Genomic DNA, 21403 nt, shown 5'->3' on the forward strand with positions numbered 1-21403 from the left:
GTAAAGTATTGGCTTTTCTTTTTCTTTTTTAAATGTTAGGTGATGGACTTCACGTGGAAATGTATTACACTTTTTCTTTCTTTCTTTATAGAGTATATTACATACTTTAGTCTTATATTAGTTAGGCCATGTTAGTTGATAGTAAGCTCTTTTTGATAATTTGCACTGGAAACAACAATTTTAGATGAAGATTATGTTGGAAATATTTTAGTGAATAAACAAGTTTTGATATAACAAATAATATCTTCAATAATTAGTAAGGATATAAAAATAAAAGAAGTTTAGAACAGTCTCACAATGCTATAAAATCATGTTGTAAAAGTATTGTCCTTAAAGATTGATTCGTGCCACTCGAATAAAATTGTTTCGACTGGTTTTCTTAGGCAAACAGCCTCCTAAGATTAGACTATAACATCAACTTTCATGATGAAAGAAAAATATATTTATGCATGTTTAATTTTGTTCTGGATGAGAAATCTGAGATGATAGAGGTGAAAAGGGAGAAAAATGAAAAATGAAAAAAGAACGAACTGAAGAACTGAGAAAGAAGAAAGAAAAATGGAGAAAAAAAAATTTGACCAAGTGACAAAGGTGGGGTCCATGAATAGTGTGAAAAATATTGAGTTATTGAAATAGAGTGATGGTGCCAAACAAGTGTATATTTTAGAGTGATGAGTGATGAGTGATGGGTGATGAGTGATGAGTAATGGAAATTGAGTGACGGAAATTGAGTGAGCAAAAATAGGTGGCCAAACAAGGGCTAAATATGCTTAACGTCCACATGGAGATTTAACAAGTGGACATTGTTTGCATCATTTTGTCAAAGTCTAAAAGGTATGTTGCACTGAGGATGGTCCTGTATTATTTGCACGATAGAAAGGTACGTAGCACATGATACTATATGCCAAATTTAAAGTAATGGCTCTCAATTCTCTTCAGATTCCACTACCCAAAACACTTCTCCATCTTGTTTATCAAATGGTTCCAATACTAATGGGTATATACGTATTTGGGGTACTTACATTTATATACATTATAATTGCAAGAACATAATATACAGTAATATGATGACGAAGCAAAAGTAACCAAAGCCACCAACAAGTCACCTCTTGCAATATATAGCCTTAAAAAATGCCATAACCAAGAGATGCCCAAAGAAACAGTGCAGCATGACAAAGACCGAGTTGTTACCAGTGTGGCTGCTAGAGTCATAAGGAGAAACCTAGTATGAACTTCCCAGCATCACCAATATTTGTGTTGGAGCTCAATATGTTAAACAACAATCATCTAGGAGGCCTATTCAAACTTGAGTTCTCACTCTCCATAGAAATGATGGAAGCAAGCCTATCATAAACCTGTACCAATTGTTTGATATGTTACATTTCCTTTAGACAAAAATAAGGAGTAAAAAAAATTTCTAAAATTAGTTTTACATGAGGTTTGAAGGCCAAGATCACATACCAAAGAAAGCTTCTCATTTTTGTCCTGTTTATCACTCTTATCCTGCATTTTTGAAGATGATGTATCATACCTAGACAACAGATGAAGCGAACAGCTAGTCAAAAAGATAGAACATATTTACATAAAATAAGATTTAATATCCCTCTTTTGGTTTCCAAGAAAATAAGTAACAAAATTTGGTATCAAATAATCAAGACCCCAAATCCATCAGGGTTCTTGTGAACCAACCAAACCACCAAAATTATACAATTTTCTCACCAGTCACGAGGAAGGCCAGCTTTGTCCCGAGCTGAATAATTGAAGGGCCCTTTCAACTCCACATTGTACTCATTTAATAAATCTGCATGGTCCGAAAAGGTCCACATGAAACTTTCACATGTCTTTTCATTATGTGGGATTTAGTTATTGCAGTTATATGCACAAGTGAGAAACATTGGATTAGCTGCCTAAACCTTTAAAAGTGGAACAAGGGGCACGACCCATTTTTTGGCAGACTGAAACAAACCAGAATACACCAACAGCTACATGTGCAACTTCTTCATCGGCAATTCTAGCCACAATGTTAGATGTCCTGAGATCTCCAAAGCCAACCAATTTTTGCACCAGTCGTGGTCCAGCATCAAGTCCTCTAGCTTCCTACAACATTAGAAAGAAACTTGCCTCATCAAGTGTGCAAATCAAAATATAATATATATATATATGTGTGTGTGTGTGTGTGTGTATGTTGAGGACTAAATTACAAACAACTGGATCCCTCAAGGACTTCAGCAAATAATACAAAAATATCTTAGGGCTGCAAGAATCAAAAGGATGAAGTGCTGATGAACTGTTGTTTCTTTGCCACTTCCATATGTGACCTTATTTCAAGGTACCTAAGTTCTATCAATTTATAAATGGAACAGGTAACAGTGAGAGGAATCTCCCTGTTGTGATACAATCATATGGACAAATCCTAGTCCTAATCCCAACAGATGTGCAGTGCATTAGACCTCATGTTCTTGCTTAGATGGAAGACTTCTCAGAAATGGATTTTCCTACAAGCTCACCATAAGGGGTCAACTACCTACTTACAACTCCCCAAACAGGTGTCTGCATGCATCATCTTTTTCTTACTGGTAAAGCTTTTGCTTCCAAAAAGTGGAGGACAGGGGATTCGAGCCCATGTTTTCTTCCTTGGGAGAACTGGGCAATACCACTGAACCTAGATTCTCATGCATCTCTGAACTCTGAAGCTAAAAAAACTTTCAGAAGCTACCTTGCCAAGCAGGATCACTTTTCCCTACTGTCTATCCCAATTAACTACAGGTAAGACCTTCAGAGACCAGAGGTTTGGGGTGTTTTAGGTGCCAATGAAGAAGAAATTCAACAATAGAAAATAACAAAGAGATGAACATCTAGCTACCTCTTTCATAGGCACTGTTAGAGACCATGTAATAAGCTGGCATGGTGGACTTTCAGCAACAGAGTTACTAGTCTACCTAATGTCATTCTCCAGTCAAAGTTCACAACGATCATTTAAAAAGAAAATTTTCTGATTACATGTAATGTTCCACACACCCATCTTACAGTTGCTTATCGGAATAAACAGGGTAGGAATATGGAACTACCACCATTACCAAAACTATCATGATTCACAAATTATGATTAAAGAGAATAGCAACTCCTTGGTACCTATTGGTTAGATGTAAACAGTACCTCAATCATCATGAAGATAAATCCTTGGAAGAGAGTACTCATTGGGAAATCTACTTTCAATGAAGTTCAGCAGATATGACCAAAAGAACAAAGAAAAAGGGGTGGAAATTTGGGTAAAGCCAGTAAGAAGAGGACTGCAATAGGATGGCCAGCAATCTTAACAATGGTGATCAAAGCCTAAATTATAGCTTTGACCAAGAATTAATATGAGTCAACATAGAGATGCAGTATAAACTCATACGAATCTAATGTATGGGAACACAAATTAAATGCAATACAAATAGATCATGGTGAGAACTAGGAAAATAAAACAAGATACTACCATGAAAGCATGATTCAAAATGTTTGAACTTCCTTTTACATAAACAATATTTACAACCTTGAGTTTTTATTTAGGACTAGATCTGCAAATATGGAGAAGAGGATGGTAGGAGAAAGGCATTACAGCTTCAAAATAAAATAGCTGTAAAAGCGTATTTTAATCCAGTCTGACATCACCTGCAGTAGAGAATATATAGTATAGACACCCAAGAGCTAAAGATCACCTGGACAAGTGGGATCACTGCTAAACGCGCAGCAACATTGTCAGATGATTTCTCACACTCCCTCCAGAGCAGATTATGAGCAGGCATATCTCCATATCTTGTCAGAAGGGGAAAAAAGGATGTCAGTCTAGTGAAAAGAATATATTAAAACCCAAAGAAACAGTTATGCTCACTTGAAACCAAGCTCAGAGAGTCTTTGCGAACACCAACCAAAATGGCGACTCTCATCATCAGCAACATGTGCAAAGTCAGCAAAGAATCCCTCCCCAAGAATCTCACTAAAGGGTGAAAACCGAACAACAGTATCCCATGCCAAATCAATTGCATTCAGCTCCACATGAGCAAGATTATGGAGCATATAAGCATTAAGAGGCAAACCTGAATTTTTTGGGGCCGGAATTTCCTTTGGGGAAACCTGAGTTCCACATAAAACAAACCAGACATGAATATACTCAAGCACTTAAGTTGCTAACTGCTCGACTATAATGTAAAATTATTCATTTTTTAAAAGGATTGAAAAGCTAATTTGACTAATAAAACAATCATAATAAATTTGTACTAAACTCTACAATAATTCATCCATTTGCATTTAAAACATATCAATCAGTTTCAAGATTTTCCCCTGGGAAGCCCTTCTTTCATTACTGAAAGGTATCAGTTACAAATATTCAGATGAGTCATGAACATGTTAAGATTTCAAATAAAACCAGAAATCAATCAGAAGAGGATAGAGACAACCAAAGGCCATAACATCACTGATCACACTACTACCTTGCTTGCATTAGAAGGATTCAAATTCAACTCAAATCCAGTGAATTTATGCACAAGACGAGAGCTGGAAACACGTGGCACATCCATCTTGCTTCCAGCTTACAAAAAAACACTAGGCCTAAACCAAACACAGCAGAGCACTAAAAAAAAAAAATTTAAAAACTAATATATTATTTTATTTCAAGAATTAAATTAACAAGGAATCTGAGAAGTAAACCACTCCATAACATGAATTGGGGCTTTGACCAACTCCAAAGCCATCTCCACTATCACAGTCACGCACAGACAGCACGGGCATATACAGCTCAGCAACAATCTGCCCAATAATTACGTCCAAGTTCAGAAATTTTTAATACCCATTACACCAGATCGCATCAAAATGATGAAACTTTTAGATACCCAAGGAACCAAATTGAATGACCATCACATCATCAAAAGCATCTAAGATAATCAAGAAAATTTCAAATACCCAGAAGGCCGAATTGGAAGGAGAAAATTATAGATTATATTTCAGATTTTTCATGGTAAAATACTGGTACCGACATATCTGGATTATCATAACCGTAGAAATTTAAGGTGAGACAGAACAGGGAATTAGTTATTCAGCATTCTGGTTTGGTTGCTACCTTGGTACTACCAAATACGAAATCTATGATCAACAGCTTTGGATCAAATTAAAATTTATAGAAAAATTAATGAAAAAAATGAAATACCCAGAACATATAGATATAGAATTGGGAAAGAGTGAGTCAAAGTGAAGTGTACCCGACGATCCAGATGACGAGGCCGACGATGGAGATGAGGAGTGCGAGAAACGCAAAGGGAAGGCCCAGTAGAAAGCCCAGTGGCCTGCACTCACCGTCTCCAGAGCACATTTTCTTTCGCTTTTTTCTTCTTTTTTTTTTTTTTTTTCTTTTTCTTAAATTTGCTTCTCCTCCTCCTCCTCCTCCTCCTCCTTCTTCTTCTTCTTCTTCTATCTACTAGATCTTTTGTCCGCCGTCTTGGTGTTTGTGAAAATGACTCAGAGAGAGAGGAGGAGGTCTCAGTTGAAGATATTATCCGTGTTTCGGTGTTTCTTTTATCTCTTTGTCCTTGCTTTGATTTTAATGAGGATATCAGTGTATATGCGGGTTAAACTTAAAGGTTATTAATTAGTATATTGAGGACATAGGGACACGTTGTTTTGCTTGGCTTTTGCTCAAAGCAATAAAAATGATGGGAAAGCAAGAAACCTTACCATGCGCATCCTAATTTCTGATAGAGAAAGGCAAACATTTTATATTCAAAGTATTCTTAACCAAAAAAAAAAAAAAGTGCATATTCAAAGAATTTATACTTGTTCTTAAAAAAGCATAAACTATAATTAATAAATAAATAAAAGTCTGATTCTTTCTTTTTTTAAACAAAAACTATAAAATTCAGCAATGAAGTATTTTATTTTTTAAGAAAAGGGATATTGCTATATTATGAGGTATAAACTCAAAATAATTTAAAAATATACGTTTATGTGAAATAATTTTTCATAAAAATAATTTTTTTAGGGAAGGAAAATTATTGGAAACACTCACATACATGACGTATACATAAGAGCTCTCCAAAGGAATTAAAAGAAGAAGAATTTACACTCTAATTTAAAGATACAATCAATAAAATTTACGATTTTTTTGTATGTTATTTGATGAGGAGGCAGAAATGTCCCTCCAAAAAGTTCGTCCACAAGGCTCGTCCAAGCCATGGGGAGGTCGTCCAAGCCAATGGAGTCGATACTCGTCCTTACCTCCTTCGTGCTGAGGAACAAGGACGAGGCATTGTGAAAAAGGCCGTCCATCCGTAAGGATGGACGAGCCATCCTCATAGCGACATCTTGTCACTACCAAAGGTAGAGCAGACAAGGTGAAAGGTTGCGTCTACTCTCAATGAGCGCAATATTCCAGCAACCGTTCCGCAGTAAATAATCAGTTATAGCAGTTGCGAGCGGTTGCTCTCAAAATCCGCAACAACCGGGGAAGTTGCAAGGTAACCGTTTTTACCGAACACTATATAAAGGGGCAATCGGCAAGGAGGCAAGGTATGAAAAAATTCTGTAAGAGAAAAACAAACATTTTCTGAGTTGTACTTTCTTTAGAGGAAGAGTGACAATATTAACTTTGCCATCGGAGGACCCTGGGCCGGCACCCACCGGTCTCCTCTGATCTGATTTTGTTTTACAGGATTCTCTCCAAGATCAAGACCCGGGAATCTTCAGCCCACTGATTTCTTCCAAAGGTAGAGCAGACAAGGTGAAAGGTTGCGTCTACTCTCAATGAGCGCAATATTCCAGCAACCGTTCCGCAGTAAATAATCAGTTATAGCAGTTGCGAGCGGTTGCTCTCAAAATCCGCAACAACCGGGGAAGTTGCAAGGTAACCGTTTTTACCGAACACTATATAAAGGGGCAATCGGCAAGGAGGCAAGGTATGAAAAAATTCTGTAAGAGAAAAACAAACATTTTCTGAGTTGTACTTTCTTTAGAGGACGAGTGACAATATTAACTTTGCCATCGGAGGACCCTGGGCCGGCACCCACCGGTCTCCTCTGATCTGATTTTGTTTTACAGGATTCTCTCCAAGATCAAGACCCGGGAATCTTCAGCCCACTGATTTCTGTAAGCATATCATTATTAAATCTAAGAGTGAGAGACAACTTGCATAAAAATCTAAGAGTGATGAAGAATTAAGAGGTGTTTGGCAAAAATTAGTTCAATTCACATATAAGCTAAACCAAGCCACTTGAAAAAAATTAGAATTCTAACTTTGTGTTATGACTAGGGTTGGTCAATATAATTTGATGCATAAGGCAATAAATTTATAGTAAATCTTTTATATTTAAATACTAATTAAATAAATTAATTTTATATTAACTCTTCATTACCCATATTGCCAAACACCCCCTTAATATATATATATATATATTTTTTTTTGAGAATGAACACCCCCTTAATATATAATCATATTCCAAGCAAAGGAGTTACAATTTAGGAGTACATCCACAACTCTCCTAGGCATCACTTATTGACCCCCCAAGAATTGAGACTAGGAAAGACCACAGTTATTGGGTAAAGCACAATTTAATAATAAATTATCCTCATTCTCACCATTACATTTGCAAATGTAACATCAATGCACCAAAATCTATTTTTATGATTAAGTTATCACCAATTAAAAACTTCCCCCTGTTGTAGTCGACACAAGATATGCCACATTTTTTTAAACCTTACTAAACTCTATCCTATTCTAAGGGTAAAAAAAATCAAAAAATCAAAACAAAACACACTCACCATTAAACCCACATTAAGAATAGGAGCTCGCATAAAATTTATCAGTTTTATTATCCCAATTATTGAAGTGTCATACAAATCTAATCTCCTTTATGAACTACAATGGTTTGGAAATAGTTCTTTCAAAGTATGATTTGTACACCATATTCCATATATAATATCAAAGCCTCACTCATCAACCATCTTTCATTACATAATAAATGTAACGTGCAAATCACTCCAAGCCTACCCTACTATTCTTCCATAGACTATAACCATTGGCTTTTTCAGTTTTTTCTAACAACAATTGTAGTCCATTGACCCTAAGTTTCCCCATATTTTATATCAACTTGTCCGCAAAGGTGGGTTTATTTCTTCCTTCCCAAAGTGTCAAACACATTTTCCCAACAAAAGCTTGATTGAAAGCAACCAATTTTCTCACTCCTAGTCCTAGCCCTCCATTTCTAATTAGAAACAAAATTGTGTTCTGCTTGACAAGATGGAAACTAAACTCATCATTCAGGACTCCTCACTAGAAATTTCGTTGCTACCTTTCCAGAAGGTTAGCCACAGGTTGAAATGACAAATAGTGATACATAATGTGACGGTAAACTTGATAACTCTGGCTCCATCTAGACACACATTTTCATTCTAAAAGCACGCATTTTAGAATTAAAACATACAGTCAAATTTTGGAGAAATTATGCCATTTTCGTGATGGACCACGTTACTTGTCCACCATTTTACTAAAATACTCCCACTTGTTTAAAATTACTAAGTCAATAGTTAGTTTTTGCTTTAAAAAAATTTCTTACTCAGCAATTTTAAACAAATAGGAGTTTTTTAGTGAAATGATAAATAAGTGACGTGGTCCATCATAAGAATATTATAATTTCTCCAAGTTTTGGTTCCACATGTTCTAAAATTTGCTATTTCAAATTAGAGGTAGGCTTCAACAAATTTGACGCAAGTTTTTAAAACATTTTTGAAATTTTATAGAATGCATTTTAATACACAGATTTACCATAAAATACTCCACTAACTTGAAAATGGAAAAGAACCCAAATATATATATATATATATTTCTCCTGTTTTTCCTCTCAATTGCATTGTAATTTGTATGTACCATCTCCTCTTCTTCTTCCATCAACCCATGTGAAGTATCGACTTTTTCTTTTTCTTTTTTAAATGTTAGGTGATAGACTTACTTCACGTGGAAATGTATTACACTTTTTTTTTTGCTTTCTTTATAGAGTATATTACATACTTTAGTCTTTTATATTAGTTAGGCCATGTTAGTTGATAGTAAGGTCTTTTTGATAATTTGCACTAGAAACAACAATTTTAGATGAAGATTATGTTGGAAATATTTTAGTGAATAAATAAGTTTTGATACAACAAATTATGTCTTTAATAATTGGCAAGGATATAAAATAAAAAGAAGTTTAGAACAATCTCATAATGCTATAGAATCACACTATGAAAATGTTGTCCTTAAAAGTTGATTTGTGCCACATGGAATAAAACTTGTTACGATTGGTTTTCTTAGCCAAACAACCCCCAGGATTAGACTACAGCATCAACCTTCATGATGAAAGCACTTCCACTCACGAAGGTTCAAGAACAATAATCTATTACCTTTCCTTAGAACAATTATATATTATAGAAAAATATGTGGGAGAGAAATATAATAGAATTGTGTATAAAAAAAATATAGAGCAATAAAAAAACTTAAAGGGAAGGGTGTGATGATGAGTATTATATAAGCTATTTATTACAATAATAACATACAGTTATTGGTAACTAATAACTCATAAAAGCGCAATGGCTATATTATCTATTATTGCCCAATGGCTATTTTGCTCATAATTGCCAACCATTATTTTACTTTCTTTTTTTTTTTTTTTTGGTTGAGAAGGAACCATTATTTTACTTATAAATTCTCAACTGCAAAAAAATAAATAATAATAAAAGTGTTTGGAACATGCACCCACACCAACATATTATCCAAAAAGCTCAATTGAAATAAATTTTCAACAGATTTAATAAAGAGCATCTGTTGAGCCCTGTATGTTCTTTACTTGACCAATTGGAATGATTCACTCTTTCCTAAGTACAATTCAAGCCTAACACTCACAATTATTAACAACATAATTTTGATACAGAGGAGATGTTCCAAATTCGTGTCACAGACTCACAAGTCACAACCTTCTAAAATTTCGTGCCACAAAAAAGAAAAGTATCACACGAATAGGCGAGAAATCATTGAATTGTTATTAGGATCTTGGAAATCTGATATAAAAATATCCTTCCATAAAATTCATTAACGTTTTACTTGGAATATCCATAATCCATCACAATTATGAATGCAAAGGTGATAGAGGACATGTCCCTTGTCCCATATTCAAAGAGTTCAAAAAAAAAAAAATGCAATACTTAAATTATATTAATCAATATGCTAAATTAGTTTTTTTCTTTAAATATCTTAAGAAATTATATTATGATAACACAACCATATTAGAATGTATTTTCCACTTTTTCAGTTAAATTCATAATATACTAATATGTGCTTTAAAGTTTTTTTTATTTTATTTTTTTATTAAAGTATTCAAATTTTGTTATAAAAAAATTAAGACATTTTTTAATCTTAAACTAAATAAAATACACGAAATTTATATACCATATATTACTTCACTACTAGATTTATGTCAAAAGCACATATTATGAATGCTGAAAAAATAAAATAAAAGGCTTACGTAAATACTTTTATACCAAAATATCACAAAAAATCTTTACTTTCCGTTTGGTAAAGAAGTTTGAGTAATGTTATTTATATTTTTTTGAAATACGTTTGAGTAAAAAAATGTATAAAAACGCGTGTAGTGTTGTTTAAAAACTAAAATTAGGTTGTTTAACGACTCTACCAAATAGGCCTTACCAATCAAAATCATACATGTCACAATACGGGAGTAGTGAGCGACATTATCAATGAAGTAAGCATCCTTTGTCTTTATAGGTAGATAATTCTTGAAGACTCTTAACTTGTGGTCATCGCCATAGTAAACTTTTTTTAACAATATAGATTTTAATCACGTCAAGTAATTTACCACAAATATCTATCATATGACATGTATAATAAAAACGGAAATTTTTAACTTTTAGTTTACGTCTTCTTTTAAGATAAAACAACACAAGTTGCACAACACAGCACTAAACAAATTCTAATTAAATTAGATTTCATATTCTCTAAACAAATTAATCAATCAAATTCTTTCTCACAAAATCTTTAATTTGATTTGTTTATCAATACTTATAAATTAAAGTCTCAAATTTGGTGGTGGTTGTTATGGTACCTATTAATTAAACATATATCATACATAAATAGCTTTTATCACACACACACACACATATGGCTTTTGTCACAAATTTTTATTTGTTGGACGAGTTAACGACTAGTTTGATATACTTTGAACAGCATGTCAAATTCCTAAATGTGAAGTTTGCGTAGGCCTTAGACCATCCATGAGAGTTAATGGAACCGTTGTGCATTTCTAATTTGGCATGACCTAAATGATGAAACTCAGGCTCAAATGGTGTAGCTTGCATCTTGCAAATTTCATGAGTTAGAGAAATTTTCAAAGCGGAAATTAGAAAAGTTGAGAAACTAAATATGCTTAACGTCCACATGGAGATTTAACAAGTGGACATTGTTTGCATCATTTTGTCAAAGTCTAAAAGATATGTTGCACTGAGGATGGTCCTGTTCCTGTATTATTTGCACGATAGAAAGGTACGTAGCACATGATACTATATGCCAAATTTGAAGTAATGGCTCTCAATTCTCTTCAGATTCCACTACCCAAAACACCGCTCCATCTTGTTTATCAAATGGTTCCAATACTAATGGGTATATACGTATTTGGGGTACTTACATTTATATACATTATAATTGCAAGAACATAATATGCAGTAATATGATGACGAAGCAAAAGTAACCAAAGCCACCAACAAGTCACCTCTTGCAATATATAGCCTTCAAAAATGCCATAACCAAGAGATGCCCAAAGAAACAGTGCAGCATGACAAAGACCGAGTTGTTACCAGTGTGGCTGCTAGAGTCATAAGGAGAAACCTAGTATGAACTTCCCAGCATCACCAATATTTGTGTTGGAGCTCAATATGTTAAACAACAATCATCTAGGAGGCCTATTCAAACTTGAGTTCTCACTCTCCATAGAAATGATGGAAGCAAGCCTATCATAAACCTGTACCAATTGTTTGATATGTTACATTTCCTTTAGACAAAAATAAGGAGTAAAAAAAATTTCTAAAATTAGTTTTACATGAGGTTTGAAGGCCAAGATCACATACCAAAGAAAGCTTCTCATTTTTGTCCTGTTTATCACTCTTATCCTGCATTTTTGAAGATGATGTATCATACCTAGACAACAGATGAAGCGAACAGCTAGTCAAAAAGATAGAACATATTTACATAAAATAAGATTTAATATCCCTCTTTTGGTTTCCAAGAAAATAAGTAACAAAATTTGGTATCAAATAATCAAGACCCCAAATCCATCAGGGTTCTTGTGAACCAACCAAACCACCAAAATTATACAATTTTCTCACCAGTCACGAGGAAGGCCAGCTTTGTCCCGAGCTGAATAATTGAAGGGCCCTTTCAACTCCACATTGTACTCATTTAATAAATCTGCATGGTCCGAAAAGGTCCACATGAAACTTTCACGTCTTTTCATTATGTGGGATTTAGTTATTGCAGTTATATGCACAAATGAGAAACACCGGATTAGCTGCCTAAACCTTTAAAAGTGGAACAAGGGGCACGGCCCATTTTTTGGCAGACAGAAACAAACCAGAATACACCAACAGCTACATGTGCAACTTCTTCATCAGCAATTCTAGCCACAATGTTAGATGTCCTGAGATCTCCAAAGCCAACCAATTTTTGCACCAGTCGTGGTCCAGCATCAAGTCCTCTAGCTTCCTACAACATTAGAAAGAAACTTGCCTCATCAAGTGTGCAAATCAAAATATAAAATATATATATATATATATATATGTATATGTATATGTTGAGGACTAAATTACAAACAACTGGATCCCTCAAGGACTACAGCAAATAATACAAAAATATCTTAGGGCTGCAAGAATCGAAAGGATGAAGTGCTGATGAACTGTTGTTTCTTTGCCACTTCCATATGTGACCTTATTTCAAGGTACCTAAGTTCTATCAATTTATAAATAGAACAGGCAACAGTGAGAGGAATCTCCCTATTGGGATACAATCATATGGACAAATCCTAGTCCTAATCCCAACAGATGTGCAGTGCATTAGACCTCATGTTCTTGCTTAGATGGAAGACTTCTCAGAAATGGCTTTTCCTAAAAGCTCACCATAAGGGGTCAACTACCTACTTACAACTCCCCAAACAGGTGTCTGCATGCATCATCTTTTTCTTACTGGTAAAGCTTTTGCTTCCAAAAAGTGGAGGAGAGGGGATTCGAGCCCATGTTTTCTTCCTTGGGAGAACTGGGCAATACCACTGAACCCAGATTCTCATGCATCATCTTAAGCATTTTCCGACCAAGTCATGGTCTGAACTCTGAAGCCCAAAAAATTTTCAGAAGCAACCTTGCCAAGCAGGATCACTTTTCCCTACTGTCTATCCCAATGAACTACAGGTAAGACCTTCAGAGACCAGAGGTTTGGGGTGTTTTAGGTGCCAATGAAGAAGAAATTCAACAATAGCAAATAACAAAGAGATGAACATCTAGCTACCTCTTTCATAGGCACTGTTAGAGACCATGTAATAAGCTGGCATGGTGGACTTTCAGCAACGGAGTTACTAGTGTACCTAATGTCATTCTCCAGTCAAAGTTCACAATGATCATTTAAAAAGAAAATTTTCTGATTAAATGTAATGTTCCACACACCCATCTTACAGTTGCTTATTGGAATAAACAGGGTAGGAATATGGAACTACCACCATTACCAAAACTATCATGATTCACAAATTATGATTAAAGAGAATAGCAACTCCTTGGTACCTATTGGTTAGATGTAAACAGTACCTCAATCATCATGAAGATAAATCCTTGGAAGAGAGTTTTCATTGGGAAATCTACTTTCAATGAAGTTCAGCAGATACGACCAAAAGAACAAAGAAAAAGGGGTGGAAATTTGGGTAAAGCCAGTAAGAAGAGGACTGCAATAGGATGGCTAGCAATCTTAACAATGGTGAACAAAGCCTAAACTATAGCTTTGACCAAGAATTAATATGAGTCAACATAGAGATGCAGTATAAACTCATATGAATCTAATGTATGGGAACACAAATTAAATGCAATACAAATAGATCATGGTGAGAACTAGGAAAATAAAACAATATACTACCATGAAAGTATGATTCAAAATGTTTAACTTCCTTTTACATAAACAATATTTACAACCTTGAGTTTTTATTTAGGACTAGATCTGCAAATATGGAGAAGAGGATGGTAGGAGAAAGGCATTACAGCTTCAAAATAAAATAGCTGTAAAAGCATATTTTAATCCAGTCTGACATCACCGGCAGTAGAGAATATATAGTATAGACACCCAAGAGCTAAAGATCACCTGGACAAGTGGGATCACTGCTAAACGCGCAGCAACATTGTCAGATGATTTCTCACACTCCCTCCAGAGCAGATTATGAGCAGGCATATCTCCATATCTTGTCAGAAGGGGAAAAAAAGGATGTCAGTCTAGTGAAAAGAATATATTACAACCCAAAGAAACAGTTATGCTCACTTGAAACCAAGCTCAGAGAGTCTTTGCGAACACCAACCAAAATGGCGACTCTCATCATCAGCAACATGTGCAAAGTCAGCAAAGAATCCCTCCCCAAGAATCTCACTAAAGGGTGAAAACCGAACAACAGTATCCCATGCCAAATCAATTGCATTCAGCTCCACATGAGCAAGATTATGGAGCATATAAGCATTAAGAGGCAAACCTGAATTTTTTGGGGCCGGAATTTCCTTTGGGGAAACCTGAGTTCCACATAAAACAAACCAGACATGAATATACTCAAGCACTTAAGTTGCTAACTGCTCGACTATAATGTAAAAGGAAAACCCCGCATCTTAGAAAGATTGGGGAAATAGAGATGCTCAAAACTTTAAATAAGACAAATCCCATCAAGTATAACGGAACCAACAATGATAATCATAAACGAGAGTAATAGTCACTTTGCAAAATCATAGGAAACTTCAACTGCAAGGGAATGAAGGCCATCAAAGCTAATTAACAAGCAAACGATAAGTACAACACAAATCCCACCAAAGTAAGCAGTGCCCATATCGCAAAATCATTAAAAAGAAAATATTTAATTCAAAATACAATAGTCCAAAAAGATTTCCAAAAAAAATTGAAGAAACAAAGTATGACAAAACGCAAACCCTTGAAACAGTTCAACTATGTTTGCATCAACAATTCACTAAGCAAATTCAACCAAACATACATATAAACATCGGCTTTAGCACAACGACAAACTAAAATTGCATAATGTACTAATGTTCTGAGTTGACCCATTGAGGTACAAAGCCCAAAAAGCTAAACGCTTTGAAGAAAAAAATGAATCTTTAAGAGCTAGAAAAACGAACCAATTCGGGTTTGAGAGGCCGAGCAGTCGAGAAGGCGGGTCAGACACCGACCCAAGCGGGAGATTCTCACGGCGCCACCTTGAGTATGCCAAATGGGAAAGCTTGGACTTGGTGAGAGGGTCACTGGTGGAGAGGACTAGAGCACCAAGCTCCGCTAGGGAAGAAGCAGAGCCTATGGAACTGTCACAGTTGTCGACCACAAGAGATTGTGGGCCATTGGGTCCCCAAATACGGTTCTTGTTGAGAGGGCTCTCTCTCCAGGCTTGAAGACCTGACCATGGTGAGTATTGCAAAGAGGAACAGGGCTTGAAGTTAAGGGAGGGAGAGGGAGCTGAAGGACCATTGAAGTGTTGGGGAGAGCATGGATTTGAATTTGAGACGCTGCATTTCATGTGGCTGTTAAATGGCGTGTAATGTGAGGTGTGACTGTGAGCGAGTCACTTCTTTCTTCTCGTAAAACTCCCTAGTTTTTTTTACTTCTTTTAAAAAAAAAATACAAATAAATTTTTTTTTTTTTTTTCACTTAAGTTCTGTTTGTTACGAGGGTTTAAACAAATATTTTTAATTTTTAAACAATATTATACGAGATTTTACATATTTTTTGACTTTACACGTATTTTAAAAAAAATAAGAATTATTGTTTAAATTCACGTACTAAACCAGCTCTTAGTTTTCATCCCTGGCTAGTTGTAACACTCTCAACAAGAATGATGTAAAAGGTCTTATTTAGGGGGTGTTCACCGATTAGGTCAAGTTAGGTTTGGACTCAATCCAATCATGTCAAGTGAGAGAGGATGAAACTCGTCATCAACTGAGCAAAAATGGCAACTTAACCCAGTAGGTGTGCACAAGTGGCAATTGGATTCGATTGAAACCGATTAAAGATGATGACAATGAGCATTAACAACGGGGAGAGGAAGATATCTCAAGATCTCCAGCAGATCTTATTTGAGATCTCAAGATTTTGACTAAGTTTAGGTGAAACTCTAGTTGGCAATACATTTGTCATTGAGTTGGTCTGTTTGGTCGAATTCCCAAATAGTAAAACCAGTACTCAACCTATTTGAAGTGGGTTTTGAATTGTTGGACCTGTCAGCAACCATCGCCACTGTCGAAACTAGTCAACCCCAACAAGCCAGTCCAAGTCAAGTGGGTCCGGTCGGTTTGGATGGGTATTTGGCATTGATAGCTCTAGAAATTTTTTTCTAGGATAGTAAGTAAAAAAACGTTAATTATAGAAAATTTAATAAAAAAAGAACTTAAATATATTGGCATCACATTAAAAAAAAGTAAATATATGAAATTTTACAATTTTTTTTTTAACAAATTTGAAAAAAAGTAAAAAATGACTAATGAGAGATAAAGAAAGAACTGAGAATGCTGAGATAAGAGTAATAAAGTGAGAAAAAAATTTGAAATAATGAGAATGAAGATAAAAAAAGAGAGACAGAAAGAAAGCAATGAATGATGTTGCAACTTCGAGTCGAGCCGCTGAAGAAAGCAGAATTGCTACAACTGCAAAGTTGTGGAAAGTTGGCCCCCCTAAAGAGAACCCATGACTACATTATATCTTTTATTATCTCTTTTTAGGAAAAATGGAATTAGGGGTTCTTTAAAAAAAGATTTATGAAATGAGTTGAATGAATTGCAAATCCAAATAATTAGGGGTTTTTATTTTTTGTTTTAATGAGTTTTTTGTGGAAAATTTTGTTCATTTGTTGTTATTTTGGCTTATTTTATTGTTTTTATTTTATTTTTTGTGTAAGAGGTTAAAGATTATGTTTGGGAGGCGAATATTATTTTTGTTGAACCCAAATTATTGGGATTATCAAGTCAAGGTGTTCAATTTTTTTTTTAGGGTAGAAAATACAAATTTGTTTTAAAATAATTATTTATATTTTTTTTCAACACCCTGACTTGCATTTAAAGCCACATTTAGTGGGTTCCAAACTTCCAGTTATCTCAACTGGTAAAGTCTCTGATAGTTGAATAAAAGATCCAGGGTCCCCACCTATACCAAAAATCAATTGGTGTCTTGGTCTGATGATAAAGAGCACAATCATTAGAAGTGGACATCATGAATTGAAACTCTTTTAAAAAAAAAAAACTCAAAAAAAAAATCTAATATTTGGATAACCCTAGTCTTATTTATACCAACTATAAAATACTGACAAACCGGATTGTTTTCAAATAAAAGCATAATATCTAATACAAAAAATAGCAACCTGTGAGGGAAAAGCCCAACCATATGTAGTGGGCTTAAAGCCCAATGTAAAGGTTATTGTATGTCCGAAGAGGCTAAAATTGTTGAGGGGTACTTCGCACGAAAGAAGGATATTTGGGGCGAAGAAGATCTGTCCGAAGAGAGCATCAGTGTTCCGAAGAGATCATTCTCCTCGGATGTAAAGATTCTTGGTCATATAAATATCTGGAGGGTTCGAATGAGTTTACTAATGACTTCAGCATTCTAGATAAGTTTTGGACATGCCTAGAAATAAGAAGAATGGAGAAATATCTAAAAGGAAAAGCTGTCACCATCGTATTAAATGCATTGCAGCAACTTTTCTAGCCGCATTTATATGGAGAAGACCCCTGAACAATATAACCTTAGCTACCGCCACTCACAAAAAGCTGAGGAAGATACATGACATGACATGCACTCAAGTAAGGACCTAAATGAAGAACAAGTAGACGATGGGGATGATAGGGGAGGACGTTATATAAAGCAGAAGGGCTCCTAATAATAAAGGAAAAAAAAAAAAGAGGGAGCGAGAGAGAAGCTTTATTGTAACTTTGAGAACTGTAATCACTACTGAATTTATCATAAAACCTCTTCGGACTCCAATTCATTTTGTTTTTACGTGTATCTTTAGCTGTTTATACTTGGAGGTTTTAACCAGTCGTTGTTAATTCCATAACTTACCTAGCTCTATCATCCACGCTCTACAAGTTCATTGTTTTGGCTTGGGCCACAAATTCTAACCCACACAACCTATTAAAATAAATATAATCTCTCATAAAAAAAGAAGAAATATGTATAATATATATATATACCAATTTTTATTATATATAAAAAAAAAAAAAAAAGCAAATAAAAAACTACTTTTGTCGTATGAATACATTACCTCGTAGAGAAGTAGTCCAATGCCTACTAAGACTAAAAAATAAAAAATAAAAAATAATAATAAAAAAACCATAATAATTGCCACATTTTACTTCGCCGCTCTGGTGGGTCAATGTATTCACACATATTTTAATAGCTTTCGTTTTTGTTTTCTTCTTTTTTTAATAAATAATAAATAATATTGGTTTTCAATGGATTATTATTGTGTGTATTAGGCACCATGTTTTTATTTGAAAAATATAATGTTTCAATATTTGTTTGGAGGGTGTAACTAAGACATTTTGCACAACATCCTCATTGAAATTAATTTGTATTAAGAAATGAAATTTTTAATTCTGTTCATAAACAACTAATTATATTAAAGTTTAATCACTATTTTAGTCTCTAACATTTGCCTTATATGTCAAAATATGTCAAAATGTGTCAATTTAGTCCCTAACGACTCTCTTGCCGAATTCTTCTAAAAAGCATAATGATTGAGGATGACTCACCAATCCAAAGGATATTGAATAAAACAAGCAAATGAAACTAGTGACCATGTTTATGATAAGCTTGTATGGAAGAGGCTATTTGTCATTCCAAAATATTCCAACTAAATATGGAAGAGGCCATTTGTCATTCCAAAAATAGCGCCACCCATTGGTTTTCAAACGTGCACTTCATACTTTATTTAGACTGCTAGCACATGCCTTTTCTTAGCCTGGTAGATAATACATGTCCCTTTTCATGAACCGTGAGATCTGGCCTGGATTGTCACACCGTGTTGTCCTTAGCTGGGATAGGATAAAAGTTGAGCCATTAATATTTGAACAAAGTTTAATTATAAAATTAATAACCTTGCTTAATATCTTTTTATTGGGTTAAATTTTAACAAATCCATCGTTAGATTACATCTTCTTATATCCTCTATGCTTGCAAAATTTCTAAAAAATTAAAGATCAATAACTATGTCATTAATAAATTATTTAAATTGCAAGTTTTTGTAATTTAAAATTATATATAAAATATAAACTTATAAATCATATAGTAAATAAAATTTGATCGACACAAAATTTGATACGTATATTAAAAACATAAAGAACATACAATTCAATGTTTAAATTTTCAAAATATAGTAATATTTGTTTTATTAAATAGCTAAACTTTGCCTTTAATATTTAATACAAATTACCACTCAGTTTACTCCTAGTATTGAGGAACCTGTATTCAGCAAAGAAAAGTATCGAGGAACCTGCACCGGACACTTGTAACCACATCTGCACTTCTTCCTAAAATCTTGACCAATCCCAAGAATCTCAAGTTTTAGAGTAATGCTTAGGATACAGGAAAGTGCACAACTTTGTGCCACAACTCGGCAAATGGCAAGTTGTGATTAATGCACGCATGTCCCCACATGGCCTCCCAACCCCCCCGGGTGATTCATTGAAATTCCATTTGATTCAAAATAAACAAACGCCCCAAAAAAATTTTGTGAATTGATCCTTCTGTAAAGCGTGCTTTGAAATTCCTTAAACACTGTTACATATCACATAACAAATGTTTCTAACAAAATGCCATTTTCACTCTCACCAAAAGAGGATCGCAATAGAATATAGAACACACGTAACCCCTGCGGGAAAAGTTCAGCCACTGAAATCTATATATTATACCCAAAAGCAACCTTTCTAAAACCTCTCTTCTAGTAAAATGCAAGCATGCAACTAATCTTAAAAGACACTGATGAACGAAGCTACACAACAAAGCCACCAAACAAATTGGAATCTCATGGACCAATTATGACTTAAAGAACTTGAATTAGAGAATATTCTTTGTATAACACCAAAGAATCCTGAATCTGCCAGCACTAAACTGAAAACAAGTAACTGAAATCTAAATGAGATGCAGTAGTTAGCAATGTACACATGCTACGCAAAGCAAACCAACTATTTCTAATTATCATCACATCCTACCAATATTATACAAATTTGTGACTTGGGTTCAAAGGGCATATTTCACAACAAGACATTCAAAAATACAACATTTCACAAAAAATTCTGCAAGAACTCAAGAATCTTATTTTAAAAGATTTAAGATCTTCAAATTTATTAGCTCATAGAACAGATGTATTACATAATAATGGCAACTTATAATAAGTGACAACTGTTTATGACAACCACCTTCATCAACAAAATCTATGAGAAGAATCGAAAGCCATGCTTTTCTTTAAACTGTTATACCTTCTTGCGCCAATAGCATTTGTTACACCTTCTTACTAACAAAATCTATAACCTGAACCTTCCACATTTTACCAAGCATCAAATAATATAATTGCCTTATGTAGTATATAGAGACAAGACACTTCTATAAAGTATAAACAATAACAAAATTTCCCATAAACACTTGTTCTTGTTAAATGAGAATCCCATAAAATTAATCTTCACTTCAAAACATGCCCGTGCATTAACATGATAAATGATTAGATAAACTTCCCCTTTTGCTATATGCTAGAAACCAATTTCAACATCAGCACTTCAAATCTACAATCGGATGGGATGGTTATTCAGCATCTTCCACCCCAACAACAACATAAATACCCATGCATTAATAGTCACAGAGCAATACCCCAACCCCACAACCCAAATAATAGGCTTTCACGGTATATAGTAATTCATTTGCCAGTGCCCTTGGTCCTTGCACCAATCAACATTTTTTTTGCATAACTTCAGTTGCATACTTAACATTTTAAATTTGCACAACTTACAATGGATATGGCTTGCAAAAATGCATCGTTTGAGTTGGTTCAGATTTTCAATCACACAGACAAACCAAAATGGTAGTCAACTTTTGCGCCCCCACAACCCCCCCCCC

The 21403-nt window shown here is 34.5% G+C and overlaps 4 protein-coding genes across 4 annotated transcripts in view; all 4 read right to left on the minus strand.

The window, feature by feature from the left end:
• Nucleotides 1-861: 861 nt before the first annotated feature.
• Nucleotides 862-4147, minus strand: LOC136063025 (uncharacterized). Its single transcript, XM_065762876.1, has 6 exons — nucleotides 3875-4147; nucleotides 3702-3798; nucleotides 1914-2097; nucleotides 1720-1801; nucleotides 1462-1531; nucleotides 862-1355 (listed from the first exon to the last, which is right to left on the minus strand). Exons 1-6 carry the CDS (start codon nucleotides 4057-4059, stop codon nucleotides 1284-1286), a joined length of 690 nt encoding a protein of 229 aa, XP_065618948.1. The 5' UTR covers nucleotides 4060-4147; the 3' UTR covers nucleotides 862-1283.
• A 306-nt stretch (nucleotides 4148-4453) lies between these two features.
• On the minus strand, nucleotides 4454-5729 carry LOC111987778 (signaling peptide TAXIMIN 1). The gene is made up of 2 exons (XM_024019519.2): nucleotides 5238-5729; nucleotides 4454-4788 (listed from the first exon to the last, which is right to left on the minus strand). The coding sequence occupies exons 1-2, from the start codon at nucleotides 5345-5347 to the stop codon at nucleotides 4665-4667; spliced, it is 234 nt and encodes a 77-aa protein (XP_023875287.2). The 5' UTR covers nucleotides 5348-5729; the 3' UTR covers nucleotides 4454-4664.
• Nucleotides 5730-11508: 5779 nt separating this feature from the next.
• LOC112002080 (uncharacterized) lies at nucleotides 11509-15899 on the minus strand. Its single transcript, XM_024034237.2, is given in 8 exon segments — nucleotides 11509-12032; nucleotides 12139-12208; nucleotides 12397-12478; nucleotides 12589-12772; nucleotides 14405-14501; nucleotides 14579-14820; nucleotides 15433-15458; nucleotides 15461-15899. Coding segments are annotated over 8 exon segments (1137 nt in total). The 5' UTR covers nucleotides 15825-15899; the 3' UTR covers nucleotides 11509-11960.
• Nucleotides 15900-20321: 4422 nt separating this feature from the next.
• Nucleotides 20322-21403, minus strand: part of LOC112002029 (transcription factor GTE4) — a gene marked incomplete in the record, with an annotated part of 7498 nt that continues 6416 nt past the window's right edge. Inside the window, 1 exon segment of the mRNA XM_065762878.1 lies at nucleotides 20322-20526.

This window comes from Quercus suber, unplaced genomic scaffold, assembly GCF_002906115.3.
Source record: "Quercus suber isolate HL8 unplaced genomic scaffold, Cork oak 2.0 scaffold_477, whole genome shotgun sequence".
In the NCBI taxonomy this organism is placed as follows: domain Eukaryota; kingdom Viridiplantae; phylum Streptophyta; class Magnoliopsida; order Fagales; family Fagaceae; genus Quercus; species Quercus suber.